This window comes from Furipterus horrens, unplaced genomic scaffold (genome assembly GCF_987537825.1).
Source record: "Furipterus horrens unplaced genomic scaffold, mFurHor1.1.pri manual_scaffold_9, whole genome shotgun sequence".
In the NCBI taxonomy this organism is placed as follows: domain Eukaryota; kingdom Metazoa; phylum Chordata; class Mammalia; order Chiroptera; family Furipteridae; genus Furipterus; species Furipterus horrens.
Window position 1 is genome coordinate 58,478,815 of NW_028327179.1, and position 20,526 is coordinate 58,499,340.

The window sequence follows — 20,526 nt, forward strand, 5'->3', positions numbered from 1 at the left end:
GTATACATTCCAAGGTAAGAAAAATCAAAGTTTCATTAAAAAATTCAAAGTAGTTTTCAATTTATAGTGATCTTATGTAATGACAAAATTCACGCGCAGTTTTCAAAAAACCACCCGCTCCCACCATATTGCGTCGGCACTAAACGCCCGCATACAATGTGTTAAAGCCCAGAAAAGAGAATTCTGAGTTGTTGTTGTTTTTTCCTTATCTTCCACTTTTATGTTCACTCTAATTTGCATTTCCTCTTTTTTTAGCTTTTAAATCTAATTTGTATTAAAAAACGAAGGTATACATACTTCTTTAAAATAGAGAACTTTAGTGTACAAAAATGACTCAAATTTGTGAAGCATTTCATTAGCAATACATGGATACACTAACAATAGGCAGCCTTCCTGGCTGGTGTGGCTCAGTGGATTGAGCATCGGCCTGCGAGCCAAGTGTCGCTGGTTCGATTCCCAGTCAGGGCACATGACTAGGTTGCACGTCAGGTCCCCAGTTAGGGGTGCGAGTGAGAGGCAAGCACACAATGATGTTTCTCTCCCTCTCTTTCTCCTTTCCCCTCTCTCTAAAAATAAACAAAAATTATTTTAAAAAAACAATAAGCAGCCTTGGTGTTTTAACTCAGGAAAATATTTTATCAGGAAAGAATACTGAATTTTATCTGTCAACTGATAGTCATTGGTGCCAATTCAGTGCTAACAGGAATCCCCGATTTGGGGTGCAATGAAGACGGAAACTTTTTCAGTGCAAATTGGCTCAGTTGTGATACAGCATGGCCTTGCAAACAAACAGGCTGTGGACAGCTCAGCAGTGATACACAGCACACTAATGAGGCAGCCCTAGGGCTAGGCAGCTCAGCTCTTCTCTAGTCTGCTGCAGCAGACAACTTTGGTGTTTCAGCTCCAGCCAGAGAAAGTCTTCCGCTTTTTGTTGAAAGGGAAAGTGCGCTCCCAGAGCCAGAGGGGAATACACTTAAATACACTGCCCCTGGTCCCTGATTGGTCCATCCTCATGCAAATGAGAACTCCAAATCCTCCCAGTTTGGTCCAGAAAGCACTGTCCTGATTGGTCAGAACGGAGCTGCTCTAATTAGCTAGTATAAAGATGTTTATTGGGGGTGGGCGGATATAAATATGCTTCTCCAGTTAGAGAGGGGGCCTCATTCCTCTTGGTAGAAACAATATTCCAGAAACTGGACTTCTGGCCAAGATGGAGGCGTAGACAGACACACTGCGTCTCCCTCCACAACTAAGAAGGAATACAACTACCTCAAAACTAGAAACAACCAAAAGTTCCAGAAAATCAAACTGCATGGAAGTCCAGCAAAAAAAGATATAAAGAAGAAATACTCATCCAGACAGGTAGGAAGGGTGGAGCCAGGGCAGAGAGGATGCGGTGTAGTGGCAGCGGCAGCAGCAGCGGCAGGCTGGCAGAAAGCACAGTCACACGTTTTAAGAAGTCAAGAGGGACACCTGGGGAGCATTCCCAGCTCCTCACTGGACCTTGCAATCCACGGTCCCAGCACCAGGGAAAATCAAGCCTCATTGCTTCTGACTGTGCAGACTAGTGGGGGTTGGGGTGGAGGCAGAAACTGCCAGTCTCAGCGGAGTCCGCTTGTTTAAAGGGCCCCCACAGTCCTAGAATGTCCGCAGACCCACCCACTCTGGGAACAACAGCCAGGGCAGCAGCTAGAGGGGCGCCAGTCCAGTGCAGAAGTGGGAGAGGTGCCTGGAAAAGGGGCAAGTACTGGGCAGGTGGCATTGTTCCCTCTCGGATTCCTCCCCTCATATAGCGCCACAACGTGGTGAAACAGGTCACCCTGCGCTGACAAATCCCTAAGGTTCCACCCCTTACAATGTAACAGGAGCGACAGCTCTATCTGGGACCCGGAGGCATACAAACACAGGAGCCTGTCAGAATGAGAAGACAGAGAAGTATGGCCCAAAATGGGGAATGGATCAAGGTTCCAGTGGGAAAACTAAGCGACAACGAGATAGCCAGTCTCACAGATGAGGAGATAGACAACCTAACAGATGCAGAATTCAAAACACTGGTGATAGAGATGCTCACAGACTTGACAGATATGCTTGAATATGGCAAACGCATAAGAGAAGTGAAGGCTATGCTAAGTGAAATGAAGGAAAATCCACACAAAACTAATGGTGAAGGGAAGGAAATGGGTTCAAATCAATGATTTGGAACATAAGGAAGAAAAAAGCAGTCAATCAGTGCAGAATGAGGAAGCAAGAATTGAAAAAAATGAGGAAAACTTCCCAAATTTTGCGAAGGAGATGCACATACAGGTCCAGAAAGCACACAGGGTCCCGGGCGAGCTGGACCCAGAGGGGACTACACTAAGATGCATCAGGTGAAAGATAAGGAGAATCCTGGGGTCAGCAATAGAAAGGCGGAGAGTTGCCTACAGGGGGTTGCCTATAGGACTATCAGCTGATTTCTCAGAGGACACTTTGCAGGCAGGAAGGGACTGGCAAGCAGTATTCAATGTGATGAAAGGCAGCCTACAACCAGGATTACTCTAACCTGCAAGGCTATCATTTGGAATGCAAGGGCAGATGAAGTGCTTCCCAGACAAGGTAAAGCTAAAGGAGTTCATCATCACCAAGCCATTATTATATGAAATGTCAAACAGACTTTGTTAAGAAAAAGAAGATCAAAACTATGAACAGTAAAATGACAACAAACTCAAAACTATCAACAACTGAATCTAAAAAATAAGACCAAATCCAACTAAGCAAACCAGAATAGGAACAGAATCATAGGTATGGGGATCATTTGGAGGTTATCAGCTGGGAGAGGGAAGGGGAGAAATGGGATATGGTCCAGGGATTAAAAAGCATAATCGGTCGGTACAAAATAGGGGGAAGTTAAGAATAATATAGGAAAGGGTGAAGCCAAAAAACTTACATGCACAACCCATGGACATGAATAAGGGAGGTGGGATTGCTGGAGGGAAGAGGGGTACTGGGCAGAGGGGAGCAAAGGGGAAAAAATTGGAACTACTGAACAACATAATCAAAATATACTTTAAAAAAAAAAGACAAAACAGCAAGAACAGTTTGCATGACATCGATGTAACCTGGCAGCCAATGACTGGAATGTACATGTGTGAACAATGACAGTTTCGCTGTACTACACAGTGGGGGCTGTGGACACCATGGAGTGGGCATGTGTACTATGTGGCCGTTGCATTCAAAATGACTGAGCAAACAAGTAGAGCAACAAATGTACATCAAATTTGCATTAAAGTTGAACATTCCTCTGTGGAAACTATTCAGATGATTCAGAAGGCCACAGCGATGGGCAGCTGGTGATTGGCAGCGTCATCACAACAACGCGCCCGCTCATGCAACATGTCTTATGCAGAGTTTTTTTGTGAAACATCAAAGCACCCAGGTGACTCAGCCTTGCTGCATCCCAGATTTGGCACCCTGAGGTTTCTGGCTTTTCCCAAAAGTAAAATCACCTTTGAAAGGGAAGAGATTTCAGACCATTGATAAGATTCAGGAAAATACAATGGGGCAGCTGATGGCTATTGGGAGAACTGTGTGAGGTCCCAAGGTGCCTACTTTGAATGGACCTGAGGCATCATTCTCCTGTGTACATTGTGTCTTGTATCTTCTTTAATAAAAATGTCTCTAGTTTTCATATTACATGCCTGGTTACCTTCTGGACAGACTTCATAGATTCTATTCCACTAATCTGTGTAGATAAGTTTGTTTTTTAATTCCAATTCCCTCAATAAATTAGCTGTGTGGTCATATTTCATTGAGGAAATATAGGTGTAGTTAATAAGGAAATAGCCAAATCTGTCTGCCACCTGCACCTGTACCCCTGTTCTTTGCTTGACCTCACCTTCTGTTTCCAAGTAAGAGATGTCTCCATTCCTGTGTGTCCTGGTCTCCACCCCTTTGGGTCCACTCTTAGAGGCACTTTGCTCTTAGAGCTACCCTCTTCTTCTTCATTAATTTCTGCCTATTTTAGGTGATTATCACACAAACATCTCAATATTAATTTAAAAAGCAACCAAAACAAAAACAAAAAAACCTTGTCCATTCATGGCCCCATTTCTCCATTCATTTTCAGAGTAAAAGTCCATTTCTGTGCCTCCTATTTTCCCTTCAATCCACCCCATTCAGGCTATAGTTCTTACCTCATTGGTGAAATGACTTCTCAAGGACACTAGCAATCTCCATCTTCCCAAATCTAGTAATCATTTTCTCTGTTCATCTCTTATCTCATCATAGCTCATCTCATTCTCTCTTTAGGATTTGACAGTTAACTTATATGACTGTATAATCACTGTATTTCCTCCTAAGTAGCCACTTCTCTTTCTGGACCAGACTGTTGGGTTGTCTCTGGTATCTGTCCTCTGCTGCCTTCTCTTACCCATCTTCATCTTATCCCAAAGGAACTCATTCAGTTTTGTGACTTTACATACCATCTGTAAACTGACATTCAAGTTTTTGTCTCCATCTCTACCCTCACCCCAAACTCCAGATTCTACATTCAGTTTCCTATTCTGTAACTCCATTTGAGTGTCAAATACACAAGCAGAACTTCGCATTTCTTTCCCAGACCAATTCTTTCCTCATCTTCTTCTTAGGAAATGGTACCCCACACACTGAGATATTTTTAGGAGTTACTCTTGTTTTTCCCCACCTAGTCAATCAAATCCTGCCTGTTGTGTCTCCAAAGGTATCCCAAAACAGCATAGTGGTTAGGAGACCCAGGCTGCCTCAGTTTGCTCAGCCTTGAGCAAGTCATCTTCTATGACCTAGATTTCTCATCTTTTAAATAAAATTAAAATAGTACACCTCATAGGTTTGTTCATACATGAAATGTGGTGCCCAACTACGTTAATGTGCATAAGGTGCTCAGAACAGTGCCTAACAATTAATGAAGGCTTGGTGAAGGTTTGTCGTTGCCATCCCAGAACAGATGGTGTTGATACTTAAACCAGTACTTGTTTTAGTGTGGGAACTAGTGTTAGAGTCATTTCTGCTGCTGTTGCCGCCGCCGCCACCACCACTGTCAAACCTCCTGTCCTCTCTTGCATGGACCATGGGATAGTCTTCTGTGCTTTCAGTTCTTACATTTCTAGCATCCATCCAGATATCAGCCAGGGTAATCATTTTAAAATGTAAATGAAATTATGTCAAGATTCTGCTTAAAAGCTCTCTAGAGGCTTCTCATTACAATTGTACTAAAACTACAGCGTCTTCCCATAGCCTTCAAAGCTTTTTGTGATTTGTCCTCTCCTACCTCTCAGCCTCACCTCCTGTTACTCCCAAGACTCCCCTACTCTGACCTTTTCATCCCTAAAACATGTCAAGTCCTCTTCCATCTTAGTTCTTTGCATTTGTTATTCCCTGTGTCTGGAATGTTCTTCCCGTCAGAACTGAGTCCTTCATAAAATTCAGATCTTAGTTCAGTTGCTGTCTCTTCAAAGGAGTCATCCACGACCATCCTAGTTAAAGTAACCCTTCCACCCACTTTTTGTCCCAGTGTATCCTTATTCGGTTTGTTACACTTAGCATGAAAAATGGAATTTTCTTATTTTTGTTTGTCTGAAGTTCCAGGTAAGTAGGGCTTTGGCTTGTTTACTATCAAAACAGCATCTAGACTAGGGGTTAGGAGCTAAGTTGTGGAATGCCAAGGTTTTGAAACGAGAAGAGTGTGTTTTTGGCAGGAGTTTCTTTTCCTGAATAGCCTTTTGAAAATATGAAATATGCAGCTCATAAATACTAGGGAATAATTTCACTTTGGAAGAATGTTTTTAGGACCCTCTGCCTTTTCCAGGTCACAGACAATATCTTAAATTGTTCTGTAAGGAAAGGTGTTTTAACCCAGTTTGTGTAACTGCTAAATGTTTTGCTTTAAAAATGTGCACACACACAACTTTAGAGTATTAATTGATATGGTGACACCCTGTGCTCGCGTGGTATTTACTGTTTTAAAAATACAACTAGTAATGTAGCCATGAAATTATTGCAGCTGTCAAGTAAGTATCATAATAGTGAGAAAGAATTCATTTCCTGAATTTTTTTAGGCACACCAGCAACAGCATGCTCCATGAACTGGCATAAGATTGGTATTTTTCAGACATTAATTACTTATCTGAAGTATACTGTTTTCACTATTTCTGAGCAATGATAGTCATTCAGAATCTATTGGTCAAGTCCTTGGTGTCCAGGATAAAGAGGGATTCAATCCCTGTTTCTTTTAGTTGAATTTGAACTTCCAGCTCCCAGATGTGGATTCTTTACCATACATTTCATAGTTCAAGATGCTTCTGCTAAAATGATTATGATGTAATGATAAGAACAGTATCAAAAATTGCATATATAATATGATCTCAATTATGCTCCATATAGATTACAAGCAACCTCAAAAGATGTTAACATATTCATATTGTTAAATGAATAGAAAGATTGTGTGAATGTTGCATATGTCATTTTTGGCATCATAATACATTGAGAAGTGGCCATTGAGTTCTAATCACTAATCAATTAGTAAGCACAATCGTCTTGGCCTAAAAAAGAAACAAAAACTATGTCAAATCAGATGGAATCTTTTATCTCAAAGATATTTTTACCGCAGTGGAATTAGTGGGTTTGACTAGCCTAAAACAGAACAAATCTAAAAAAATAAAAATGGTAACATGTTTATGTTGTTAAATGAATAGAAGGATTGTGTGGATCTATTTATTTTTTAGTATATTTTATGCTATTACAGTTGTCATAATTTTCCCCTCCCCCCCCCACCCAGTACCTCCCCTTTCCTCCAGCAATTCCCCCCCCCCCCCTTGGTTCATGTCCATTGGTCATGCATCTTAGTTCTCTGGCTTCTCCATTTCCTCTGCTGTTCTTAACATCCCCCTGTTTTCATCCTACCAATTACTCTTCTTCATCCCCGCATTATTTCCCTTTTTTTCACCTTCCCTCTCCCACTTGATAACCCTCCAAATGATCCCCATACCTATGATTCTGTTCATATTCTGGTTGTTTGCTTAGTTTGTTTTTTAGATTCAATTGTTGATAGTTTTCAGTTTGTTGCCTTTTTAATTCATGGTTTTGGTCTCCTTTAACATCTCGTATAATAATGGCTTGGTGATGATGAACTTCTTTAGCTTTACCTTGTCTGGGGAGCACTTTATTGCCCTTCCATTCTAAATGATAGCTTTGCTGGATAGAGGAATCTTGGTTGTAGGTCCTTGCTTTTCATGACTGAATACTCTTGCCAGTCACTTCTTGCCTGCAAAGTTTATTTTGAGGAATCAGCTGACAGTCTTATGGGAACTACTTCGTAGGTAACTCTGTTTTTCTCTTGCTGCTTTTAAGGTTCCCTCTTTATCTTTAGACTTTTAATTATGGTGTGTCTTGTTGTGGTCCTCTTTGGCCCCAACTTGTTTGGGACTATCTATGCTCCCTGGAGTTGAATGTCTTATTTCCTTCACCAAATTAGGGAAGTTTTCTTTTATTATTTTTCCAAATAAGTGTTCAATTTCTTGTTCTTCCTCTTCTCCTTCTGGCATCCCTATGATTTGGATGCACTTTTGGAGATGTCCCAAAGTCTTCTTATTCTCCCTCACTATTTTGAATTCTTGTTTCTTCTTTCTGTTCTGGATGAATGTTTATTTCTTCCTTATGTTCCAAATCATTGCTTTGAATCCTGGCTTCCTTTCCTTCACTATTGGTTCCCTGTGGATTTTTCTTTATTTCACTTAGTGTAACCTTCATTTCTTTTTTATATTTTTGCCATACTCAGTGAGTTCTCTGAGAATCCTGATCACCAATGTTTTGACTGACCTCTGCATCTGATAGGTTGGCTATCTCCCTTTCATTTAGTTCTTTTTCTGGGGTTTTGTTCTGTTCTTTCATTTGGGATGTATTTCTTTGCCTCCTCAATTTGGCAGCCTCCCTGAGTTTGGTTCTGTGTATTAGGTAGAGCTGCTTTTACTTGCTGTGTTGTAGCATGGCCTATGTAGAAAAGGCACTCGTCTGGATTAATGTGATATCTTTAATCCTTGATAGTTGGACTTCTTTACAACTTTATTTTCTGACAGTTCTGGGTATCATTGGTTTTGAGATCTGGTTGTAATTCTTTCAGTGGTTTCACAAGGAGGCAAAGCATGCCTCCTACTTTACTGGAAATCTCTGGATCTGTTACTTAATACTTTTATGTATTAGGCAAATAGGCATATGGAAATGATTTCTGGATGCAGCCTGAAGCAGTGACCAGGTCTTGATGCCCTGTACAGACAGTGTGTGAGGCACAGACCCCAGGCAGACTGTCCTTACCCAGACTTGTGATTGAATTCTCGTAGCAAGATCTACTTTACATCAGTAGTCTAAAGCACTCCCCAAGGTTAAGTCAGACTTCAAACATCTGTTTATTTGTTTATTCAGCACATATGAACTGAATGGCTGATTTTGCTGAGCCATGTTAGTTACATTAAGTGTAAAGTAAACCAAATAGACATGGTCCCTGCCCTCTGGTTACTTCTAGTATATTGGGGAAGAAGACCCATATTAAAACAACTAATACACTCAAGCAATTTCAACTTGATAATGATTATGATGGAAAATTATCAGGTGCAATAAGGAGAGAGCAAAGGGCAGGGGAGAGCCATTAGGCCCAGTTTCAGATAACAGCGAAACCCCAAAACTGAGAGGAGTTAGCCAGCTAGAATAAGAATATGTCATCTGGAAGAAACTGCATAGCAAAGACCAAGAGATGGAGAAGAGTACAGGTATCCCCCATATAACACAGTACTTCTATAACATGGTTTCGCTCTAACATGGTTAGAGAATTGGGGAAAACTCTTTGTATAACATGAAATTAGGGAAATCCCGGTACAATACTGAATGTGATAAAATTTTGGACTGTAGTAATCTAATAAGCTCATCCATCAAAGAACTAAAACTAACAGCATTAAATGCTTGTTGGAAAAATATATGAGCTGGAGTCAATTCAAAATAAAAATCTAATCGAGCCAGCAGAAAGCAGGATGGATGCAATAGTAGAACTTGCTAAGTCTTTAGAAAGGGAAGGTTTTGACAACATAACTGTAGAAGATGTCCAAGAATTACTGGTAGAAGAAAAAACTGATGAAGCAGTTTTGGTGGAAATGACATCTGGAATGTGCCAAGATAACTTAGGGGATGATAGCACTGATGAAAACAAATAAGTTAAACAGTTTACTCTAAAAAGCATAAAGAAAGGCCTAGACTTAGCCGAACAGTTCGTCATATTTCTTAAATGATGATTCTTGCACTGAAAGTAGTACAAAGTTTAAGAGAGAACTTCAAAAGTGCTTAGCACCATGTAACAAAATTTATAGAGATATACAAGCAAGCAGTCTAAAATAACAGATTTGCAGAAAGTAGACATAGAAATCAAGGTAATGCTGAAGAAGAAAGTTCAGAGGATGAGACTATCTTGTCAAAAAGAAAATGCATTCGGTTAATGGAGCTTAGTAGTGATCACAAAGAAAACATTACTTAATTCATATTAATACATAATACTTTTGATGAAAATGCTTTAATAAAGATATTTTTCTTAATTATAAAAATATAATAGTATATATTTTTTTTAATTTTTGGAACCTAACCTTTTTGTTTTGTATAACATGGATTCGCATAACACAGCATTTGTTAGGAACCTAACAACCATGTTATATGGGAGTTACCTATATATGAAGAGCTAAGGGAGACCAGTGTGTATCTGATGCAGCCAAATGGGAGAGATTGGGACAAGAAAGGCAGGTGGGAAGGATGGGGTGTGGTCCTGTGATCTGCAACTTGGGAAAGCTGTATCTGTGGCCAAAATAAGTTAAAGAGAAGCTGAGAAGGCAGGGTACAGTCCCTTGGATCTTCTAATAACAGAAAATCTCGTACCTGGGCCTCCACACAAGCTCAGTGTTCATTATGACACCGTAGCCTCCATTTCTAAGGCCTGCTTCCATGGCCAAAGGTACCTGGGTGCCATTAATGTATCTTACTACAGCTTCGGGAGGAACCTGGCCTTTCCACCCTGAGCGCATACATGTAGTAAACAAATGATGCATGTCTCAAGGTAAGGGAGGGCACATGAGATCCAGGACTTTGGACATTTGTTTACTCACCATCTACCCCAAGGTACAAGGGTGTTCCAGAGATAGGATACTTGAGAACTGGGGTACACGGTGTTGGATTCTATTGGTAATTCTACCACCAAGTTGTTGGAATGTGGTTTCTTCTTTTCTGAACTGGAAGTAAGCCTTTCAATTGACAATCTTTTTGTTGTTCAGTTTCTTACTGGAATTTGAAGAAACAGCTCTATAATTATTGCCAATAGAGGTTAATATGATAACAAAGTGATCATTTAACCAGTTTTCATAATCTCTGTGATTATATCCTCATACAACTCTATCATCATCAAAATGTGGTTGCACTGGGGAATTTTCACTTTTGGTCACAGCTCATTACTAAAAACTGTTATAAAAGAAATGCTTTTGAGTTATGTACTTGTTTTCATGCCATGGTGTTCTCTGATAAGTGATTTTTCTCTTAAATGAGCATACTTCATTTGCCATCTGTTTAAAATCAGCACAGGATGAAAACTAGTGTCTTGAAGCATAAGGACATGATAAATATACTAAGCATTACTTATTTTCTCATTCTTTTTAGATTCTTCTTAATCCTTTGGTGAAAACTTTGTGGTAAAAGATGGCGACAAATAAGCCCAAGGGTCAGAATTCTTTGGCCTTACACAAAGTCATCATGGTGGGCAGTGGTGGTGTTGGCAAGTCCGCTCTGACTCTGCAGTTTATGTATGATGAGGTAAGTGCTAATTTTATAATGGATATCAAAGTTTGGGCTTTCAGAGAGTATTTCTGTAGCTTAGTTTTGGTGCTATTTTGGGTAAATTCTGTGAATTTTTGAAAACTTAATTTTTTTATTTTTAAATTTAGAGCCAACATTTTATACACAACTTAATGTAACACGTTAAGAACTCAAGGTTTCTAAAAACCTTATACTTTAAAATGCAAAACAAATTGGAAACAGTACCTATTTTTTAGCAATCTAACCTTGGCTTATTTATTTTCATTGTTTTAATGGCAATTCCTCACCTTGAATTAATAGATGGTGGATATAGTACCTAATTGAGACTTGAGGTTAACATACGTAAGGTGTACTTTTAATAACTTCAGTGAAAAGTTTCTTTATTGTGTATATGACATGGCACCACATTCACCATTAAACAGGTAAAGACTTGTATCCCTAAAATATAATTGCTAGACAGAGTTACAAATTTTGTGTGCATGTATTTATATCAGGCTTTATCAACCCAGATTCTTTCCCTAGAAGACTCTTATCAAGTCTAAATTAAGAGTTGGTAATCTTATTTAAGCATTTATCCTTAATTCTTCTTTCTCACAATAGAAGCAAGGTTTTATGATTACTCTTTCTTACTTCATCCTCATAATAGTCCTGTGTGATAGGTAGTGGTATCCTCATTTTACAGATGAGAAAACAAACCCTTAGGTCATCCAGCCTGCTTAAACCTTGTCTCTTGAAAAAAATCTTGCAGATTTTTACCACCCCATATTTCCCTTCCATTGCCTCCTTCTATAGCATTTTTTTGTCATATACACAAAGTTCTCAAATCCATGAGTTGTCCTACTTGTTGGTGACTATAATAAAAAATTTGAACAGAGGAAAAATTGAAATAGTACTTTAAATAAAATTACTAATTTATATGCTCAGTTGCTTTTTTTTTTAATATGTTTTATTGATTATACTGTTACAGTTCTCCCAATTTCCATTCTCTCTGCTCCCCTCCTCCCGGTGGCCCCTCTCCCTTCAGTTGTCCCCCGCTTTTAGTTCATGTCCATTGGTTGTGCATATAGTTCTTCTCAACCTATTCCTGTCTATTCTGTTCCCTTCTACTATGCTTCTTAATTCCTGTACTATCTCCCTCCCTCTCCCTCTTCCCCTTCCCTGCTGACCTCCCCCCAGTGTGTTCCCTATACCTATAGTTCTTTTTCCACTCTCGTTGCCTATTTAGTTTGCCTTTGTTTCGATTCCCTAGCTTCTGTTGTTGGTTCTTGTGATGCAATTTTCATTTTAATGTTCATAGTTTTGATCCTCCTTTTTCTAAACCAGTCCCTTTAACATCTCATATAATAGTGGTTTGGATCTAATGAACTCTTTCAGTTTTATTTTGTCCTAGAAGCACTTTCTCTGCCCTTCTGTTCTGAATGACAGTTTTGCTGGATAGAGTATTCATGGCTGTAGGTTTTAGATTTTCATTACTTTGAATATTTCTTGCCAGTCCCTTCTTGCCTGCAGGGTCTCCCTTGAGAAGTCAGCTGATAGTCCAATTGGGACACCTTTGTACATGATTCTTTTCTTCTCTCTTGCTGCTTTTAAGATTCTCTCTTTAATTTTTGACAATTTGATTATAATGTGTCTTGAAGTGTTTCTCCCTGGGCCCAGTTTTTCTGGAACTCTCTGTGCTTCCTGGACCTGTAAGTCTATTCCTTCCCCAAGTTAAGGAAGTTCTGCTTCATTACTTTTTCACATAATTTTTCAATTTCTAGTTCTCTTTCTTCACCCTCTGGCAATCCTATAATCCGTATCGTATGTTTGATCTCTTACAGCTGTCTCAGAGGTTTCTGATCCTCTCCTCACTTTCCTTGCTTTCTGTTTCCTCTTTCCGCACTAGTTGACTGTTTGTTCCTTCCCTATGTTCCGGTTTGTTGACTTGATCTCTGGATTTTATTTCCTCACCACTTGTCTCATATCTGTTTTCGTTCTTTTCAGTATGAGTGGCTTTCAATCCTTTCTCGTCTTGTTCCAAATCTTTTGTTAATTCTGTAAGCCACCTAATGACTATAGCTCTGTATTGAGCCTCTGAAAGGTTTCTTATTTGTTCGTCTGTCAGATTCTTTATCTGCTGCCTGGTGAGCTGCGTCACCGGGATTTCTATAGTTGTCTGCCTCATTTTGACAGATTTGTGTTTTGCTTTGCTTCTTGGGCAGGCAATAGGGGCCGGAACCCATGTACTCGTCACAACCCAATGACCTGAGGCGATCCGCTATCTTTTTCGGTGCGCTGTGGCTCTTTGTCGTCACTACCTGGCGACCGGTGGTGATCCGCAACCTTTTTTCACTATGCTGTGGTGCTTTGTCATCATTACCCGGCGACCGGCGGCAATCTGCAACCTTTTTCGCAGCGCTGTGGTGCTTTGTGTGAGGCAGGGGTCCAAGATGGATTCCTGCCGTTATTCTCTGCTAGGAGACCGGGATCCGTCCTCCCACCCTCTGGGCCTCACCGTCCGAGGCAATGCGGTGGCTGCTTTTCCCAGCGTTGGGGTCCCGAGCTGCCAACTGCAGCCGGGATTGCTCTCCCTGTCGCTGTCCCTGGTGCTACCTCAAACAGCACCACCCGCTTTCACTCTTCCTACCTGTCCCACGAGCACCGCTGGTTTATAACTTCGTACGTTGGGCTTCCATGTAGTTTCATTTTCTGGAATTTCTAGTTATCTTTTATTTTGAGGTAGTTGTATTCCTTTCTAGTTGTAGAGGGAGACCGAGTGTGTCAGTCTAAGCCTCTGTCTTGGCCGGAAGTCTGTATATATGCTCAATTATGTTGGCCATACTATTTGTTTATATATTATAGTTACCCTTTCATTTTTGTAAATCAAAGTGTACAAACTACTTACTTTTGTCCAGTAGTAAGAATAAGTTTCTTTTTCAAAAATTAAGACTTATAAGACATTTTCCAACAAAGTACTTGTTCTAGCATCTTAACTTTTTCTTTTTTAAATCATTGCCATCTTTTAAAAATTTTATAATTTATATTTTAATTATAGTCGATTTACAATATTATATTAGTTTCACATGTGCACCATAGTGATTAGACATTTAAATAACTTACAAAGTGATCACCCTGTTAAGTCTGGTACCCATCTGACATCATACATAGTTGTCAAAATATTATTGACTAAATTCCCTATGCTGTACTTTATCTCCCCATGCTGTTTTTGTAACTGGCAATTTGTACTTCTTCATCCCTTTATATTTCTACTCATTCTATAAACCCCCTCTGATCTAGAGACCATCAGTTTGTTCTCTGTTTATGAGTTTGTGTTGTTTGTTCATTTATTTTGTTTTTTAGATTCTACATGTAAGTAAAATCATATGGTATTTGTCTTTCTCTGTCTGACTTAATTCAGTTAGCATAATACCCTCTAAGTCAATCCATGTTGTCCCAAATGGCAGAATTTCATTCTCTTTCGTAATTGAGTCATATTCCGTTGTATATATGTACCGTATCTTTATCCATTTGTCTATCAGTGGACACCTAGGTTGATTCCGTATCTTGGCTGTTGTAATAATGCTGCAGTGATCACAGAGTACATATGTCTATTCAAATTAGTGGTTTGGATTTCTTCAGATAAATACCCAGAAGTGGAATTACTGGGGCATATGGTAATTCTATTTTTAATTTTTTGAGAAACCATCTCCATACTGTTTTCCACAGTGGCTGCATCAATTTAGAGACCTACCAACAGTGCGTGGGAGTTCTTATTTCTGTACATCCTTGTCAACCCTTGTTTGTTGACTTATTGATGGTAACCATTCTTACAGGTGTGAGGTGATATATTTCCTTGTGGTTTTAATTTGCATCTTTCTGATGATTAGTAACATTGAACAGTTTTTCTTATATGTATTGGCCATCTGTCTGTATGTCCTCTTTGGAGGAATGGTTATTCAGGTCCTCTGCCCATTTTTTAATTGGATTGTTTGGTTTTTTTGGCATTAAGTTGTATGTTTTTTTTGTGAATTTTGGATATTAGTCCCTTATTGAATATATCATTGGCAGATATCTTCTCCCACTCAGTAAGTTGTCTTTGCATTTTCTTGGTTTCCTACACTGTGCAGAAATCCTAGTTTGATACAATTGCATTTGTTTTTGTTTTTGGTTTTTCCCTTGCTTGGGGAGACTTACCCCCCAAAAATACTGCTAAGACTGATGTCAAAGAGTTTACTGTCTATGTTTTCTTCTAAGAATTTTATGGTTTTAGGTCTCATATTTCAGTCTTTAATTCACTTGAGGGTTTTTTTGTTTTTTTTTTTTTGTATATGGTTTAAGAAAGTAGTCTAGTTTCAGTTTTTTGCCTGTATTTGTCCAGTTTTCCCAACACCATTTATTGAATACACTGTCTTTGCTATATTGTATATTCTTGCCTCCTTTATCATATATTAGTTAATCATAGAGTCATGGGCTTATTTCTGGGCTATTCTGTTGCATTGGTCTATATGTTTGTTTTTATGCCAGTACAATGCTGTTTTGATTACCATAGTCTTATAGTATAGTTTGATAACAGACAGCGTGATACCTCCAACTTTTTTCTTTCTCTGTTACTTTGGCTATACTGAGAACTTTATAAATTTTAGGATCATTTGTTCTAGTTCTGTGAAAAATGCCATTGCTATTTTGATAGCAATATAATCTGTAGATTGCTTTGGATAGTATGGATATTTTAACAGTGTTAACTCTTCCTGTTCATGAGTGTGGAATATCCTTTCATTTGTTTGTATCCTTGATTTCTTTCTTCAATGTCTTCTAGTTTTCTGAGTACAGGTTTAACCTCCTTGTTTAAATTTATTCCTAGGGGTATTTTTGTTTGTTGTTTGTTTTTTTGGAGCAATTGTTAATGAGACTATTGAAATAAAGTGGTTAAAGTTAACATTCTTGGCTTGTTTCTGGTCTTAAAGAAAAAGCTTTCAACTTTTCCCCATTGGGTATGATGGTAGCTATGGGTTTGTCATATATGACCTTGATTATGTGGACATCTGTTCCCACTATCCCCACTCTCCTGAGAATTTTTATCATGAATGGATGTTAGAGTCTGTTAATGCTTTTTCTGTATCTACTGATATGATCATATGATATTTATCCTTCATTTTATTATGTGGTGTGCTGTCTATCTTGTTAATTGATTTGTCAATATTAAACCAACCTTGCATCTGGGAATAAATTCCACTTGATTACAGTGTATGATTTTTAATGTATTGTTGAATTTGGCTTGCTAAAATATTGTTGAGGATTTTCCTTTATGTTCGTCAGGGATATTGACCTATCATTTTATTTTATTTTTTTGTTTCGTTTTGTGTTTTAGTGACTTTGTCTGGTTTTGTTATCAGGGTAATACCGGTCTTGTAAAATGAGTTTGGGAGCCTTCCCTTCTCTTCAGTTTTTTGTAATAGGTTGAAAAAGATAGGTGTTAACTCTTCTTTGAGTGTTTGGTAAAATCATTTGTTCCAAGACTTTTGCTTGTTGGGAGGTTTTTTATTACTGATGATTTCATTAGTAGTTATTGGGCTGTTCAGATTTTCTGTTTCTTCCTGATCAGTTAGTTTTTGGAGGATTGTATATTTCTAGGAATGTTCCATTTCTTCCAGGTTGTCTAATTTGTAGTATTTTCTTACATTCTTTTGTATTTCTGTGGTGTCAGTTATCAAATCTCCTCTTTTACTTCTGATTTTAATAATTTCAGTCTTTGCGATGAGTCTGGATAAAGGTTTATCAGTTTTGTTTATATTTTCAGAGAACCAGCTCCTGCTTTTATTGATCTTTTAAATTTTCTTACACTCTATTAAAATTTTTTTTCTGTGATTTCATTATTTCCTTCCTTCTATTCAGTTTGGGCTTAATTTATTTTTCTAGTTCCTTTAGGTTTAAGGTTAGATTGTTTACCTGGGCTATATTTTGCTTCTTTTTAAAACATTTTTATGTATTGATTTTAGAGAGAAAGAGAAGGGAAAGAGAGAGAGAGAGAAACATCTATTTGTTGTTCCACTTATGCATTCATTGGTTGATTCTTGAATGTGCCCTGACTAGGAATCCAACCCACACCCTGGCATATACGGACAATGCTCCAAACAATTGAGCTACCTGGCCAGGGCTTTCTTGGCTTCTTGAAGTAGGCCTATATTGCTATAATTCACCCTCTACAACTGCTTTAGCAGTGTCTCATAAATTTTGGATTGCTGTATTTTCATTTTCACTTGTTTCAGTGTATCTTTTGATTTCTTCCTTGATCTCATTGTGAGCCATTCATTATTTAGTAGCACATTATTTAGTCTCCACTTGTTTGGGTGTTTTTCAGTTTTCTTCTTGTAATTGATTTTTTTTTTTTTTTTTGGTTTTTCAATTACAGTTGCCCCCTTTTCCCCTAATTTCTCTCCCCCACCCAACCCACCCCCTCTCCCGCAATCATATCCCTCCCCGTTGTCCATGTCCATGAGTCTTTTATACAGGTTCTTTGACTAGACCCTTCCCTTACTTATCCCCCTTCTCTCCCTCTCCCCTCCCCCCTATTGACTGCTATTCTGCTCTTTGTTCTATTTAGTTCCTTTGTTTGTGTTGTTCTTTAGTTTCCTGTATTAGGTGATATCATATGGTATTTTTCTTTCTTTGCCTGGCTTATTTCACTAAGCATAATTCTCTCTAGTTCCATCCATGTTGTTGCAAATGGCAGGAGTTCCTTCTTTCTTTCTGCTGCATAGTATTCCATTGTGTAAATGTACCACAGTTTTTTGATCCACTCCTCTACAGATGGGCACTTAGGTTGTTTCCAGCACTTAGCTATTGTAAACAGTGCTGCAATGAACATAGGAGTGCATAAGTTCTTTTGAATTGGTGTTTCAAGATTCTTTGGGTATAATCCTAGTAGTGGAGTCGCTGGTTCAAAAGGCAGTTCCATTTTTAATCTTTTGAGGTAATTCCATACTGTTCACCATAGTGGCTGCACCAGTCTGCATTCCCACCAACAGTGCAGTAGGGTTCCCGTTTCTCCACATCCTCGCCAGCACTTGTTGCTTGTTGATTTGTTGATGATGGCCATTCTGACTGGTGTAAAATGGTATCTCATTGTGGTTTTTATTTGCATCTCCCTGATGGCTAATGATGTTGAGCATTTTTTCATGTGTCTATGGACCTTCTGTATGTCCTCTTCGGAGAAGTGTTTGTTCAGGTCCCTTGCCCATTTTTTAATTGGGTTGTTTGTTTTCTTGATGTTGAGTCGTATCAGCTCTTTATATATTTTGGAAATCAGTCCCCTGTCTGTGATGTCATTGGCAAATATGTTTTCCCATATGGTTGGTTTCCTTTTCATCTTGCTGATGTTTTCTTTTGCTGAGCAGAAACTCTTCAGTTTGATGTAATCCCATTTATTTATTTTTTCCTTTATTTCTCTTGCTTTAGGAGATGTATCCGTGAAAAGATTGTTACGTGAGATATCTGATATTTTCTTGCCTATGTTTTCCTCTAGGACTTTTATGGTGTCACGGCTTACATTTAAGTCTTTGATCCATCTTGAGTTTATTCTTGTGTGTGGTGTAAGTTGGTGGTCTAGTTTCATTTTTTTTGCAGGTCCCTATCCAGTTCTCCCAGCACTATTTGTTAAAGAGGCTCTTCTCACTCCATTTTATGTTCCTTCCTCCTTTTTCAAAGATTCGTTGACCATAGAGGCCTGGGTTTATTTCTGGACTCTCTATTCTGTTTCACTGATCTATATGTCTGTTCTTATGCCAGTACCAGACTGTTTTGATCACAGTGGCTTTGTAGTATTGTTTGATGTCTGGTATCGTGATTCCTCCTGCTGTGTTCTTCTGTTTCAAGATTGCTTTTGCTATTTGGGGTCTTTTTTGGTTCCATATGAATTTTTGGAGGATTTGTTCTAGGTCAGTGAAATACGTCATTGGTATTTTATTAGGGATTGCATTGAATCTGTAAATTGCTTTGGGTAGTATGGCCATTTTGATGATGTTGATTCTTCCCATCCAAGAACATGGTATTTGCTTCCATTTATTTGTTTCTTCCTTAATTTCTTTCTTCAATGTTATGTAATTTTCAGAGTACAGGTCTTTTATCTCTTTGGTTAAGTTTACTCCTAGGTACTTTATTTTTCTTGTTGCTATAGTAAATGGTATTTTCCTTTTTGTCTCTGTCTCTGATATTTTATTGTTGGTATACAGAAATGCCTTAGATTTCTGTATATTTATTTTGTACCCTGCGATTTTGCCGAATTCACTTATTATATCGAGTAGTCTTTTAGTGGAGTTTATAGGATTTTCTAGGTATACTATCATTTCATCTGCATATAATGAAAGTTTTACTTCCTCTTTCCCAATTTGGATGCCTTTTATTTCTTTTTCTTGTCTGATTGCTGTGGCTAGGACTTCCAACACTATGTTGAAAAGGAGTGGAGAGAGTGGACAACCTTGTCTAGTTCCTGAGTTCAGGGGGAATGCTTTCAGTTTTTGTCCATTGAGTATGATGTTGGCCTCAGGCTTCTCATATATAGCCTTAATTATGTTAAGATATGCTCCCTTTATTCCCATTTTGTTGAGTGTTTTCATCATAAATGGGTGTTGTACTTTATCAAATGCTTTTTCTGCATCTATTGAAATGATCATGTGATTTTTGTCTTTCATTCTGTTTAGGTGATGTATTATATTTATTGATTTGCAAATATTAAACCATCCTTGCATCCCTGGAATGAAACCCACTTGATCATGATATATGATCTTTTTGATGTATTGCTGGATCCTGTTTGCCAATATTTTATTGAGGATTTTAGCATCAATGTTCATCAGTGATATTGGCCTGTAGTTTTCTTTCTTTGTTGTGTCTTGACCTGGTTTGGGGATTAGGATAATACTGGCTTCATAGAAAGAGTTTGGGATTTTCCCCTCTTCTTGGATTTTTTGGAACAGTTTGAGGAGGATAGGAGTTAGTTCTTCCGTGAATGTTTTGTAGAATTCGCCTGTGGAGCCATCCGGTCCAGGGCTTTTGTGCACAGGGAGATTTTGGATTACTGTTTCAATTTCCTTTTTTGTTATTGATCTGTTGAGACTTTCCACTTCTTCTTGATTCAGTTTTGGAAGGTTGTATGTTTCTAGAAATTTGTCCATTTGTTCTAGATTGTCAAATTTCTTGTCATACAGTTGTCTGAAGTAATTTCTAACTATCATTTGTATTTCTGAGGTATCAGTCGTGATTTCTCCTCTTTCATTTCTGATTTTGTTTATTTGTGTCTTCTCTCTTTTTTTCTTGATTAGACTGGCTAGAGACTTGTCGATTTTGTTGATTTTTTCGAAGAACCAGCTCCTAGTTTTGTTGATCTTTTGGATTGTTTGTTTAGTCTCTATGTCATTTAGTTCTGCTCTGATCTTGATGATTTCGTTCCTTCTTCTTGCCCTAGGCTTTGTTTGTTGTTGTTCTAGTTCTTGTAGCATTGTGGTTAGGTTTTTTATTTGAGATTCTTCTAGCCTTTTCAGATATGCCTGTATTGCTATAAACTTCCCTCTCAGGACTGCTTTTGCTGTGTCCCACAGGTTTTGGGTTGTTGTGTGCTCATTATCATTAGTTTCTAGAAATTTCTTGATTACTTCTTTGATGTCATTGTTAACCCATTCATTATTTAATAGCATGTTATTCAATCTC

At 38.4% G+C, this 20,526-nt stretch overlaps 1 protein-coding gene across 2 annotated transcripts in view; it reads left to right on the forward strand.

Annotated features, from left to right (window-relative positions):
- Positions 1-20,526, forward strand: part of RALA (RAS like proto-oncogene A) — a 107,554-nt gene that overhangs the window by 66,656 nt on the left and 20,372 nt on the right. For both annotated transcript variants that reach the window (XM_090286754.1, XM_090286753.1), the window contains one exon: positions 10,693-10,845. In XM_090286754.1, coding sequence (XP_090142880.1) covers positions 10,732-10,845 — 114 coding nt within the window. In that variant the 5' untranslated portion in view covers positions 10,693-10,731. The remainder of the gene's footprint in view (positions 1-10,692; positions 10,846-20,526) is intronic.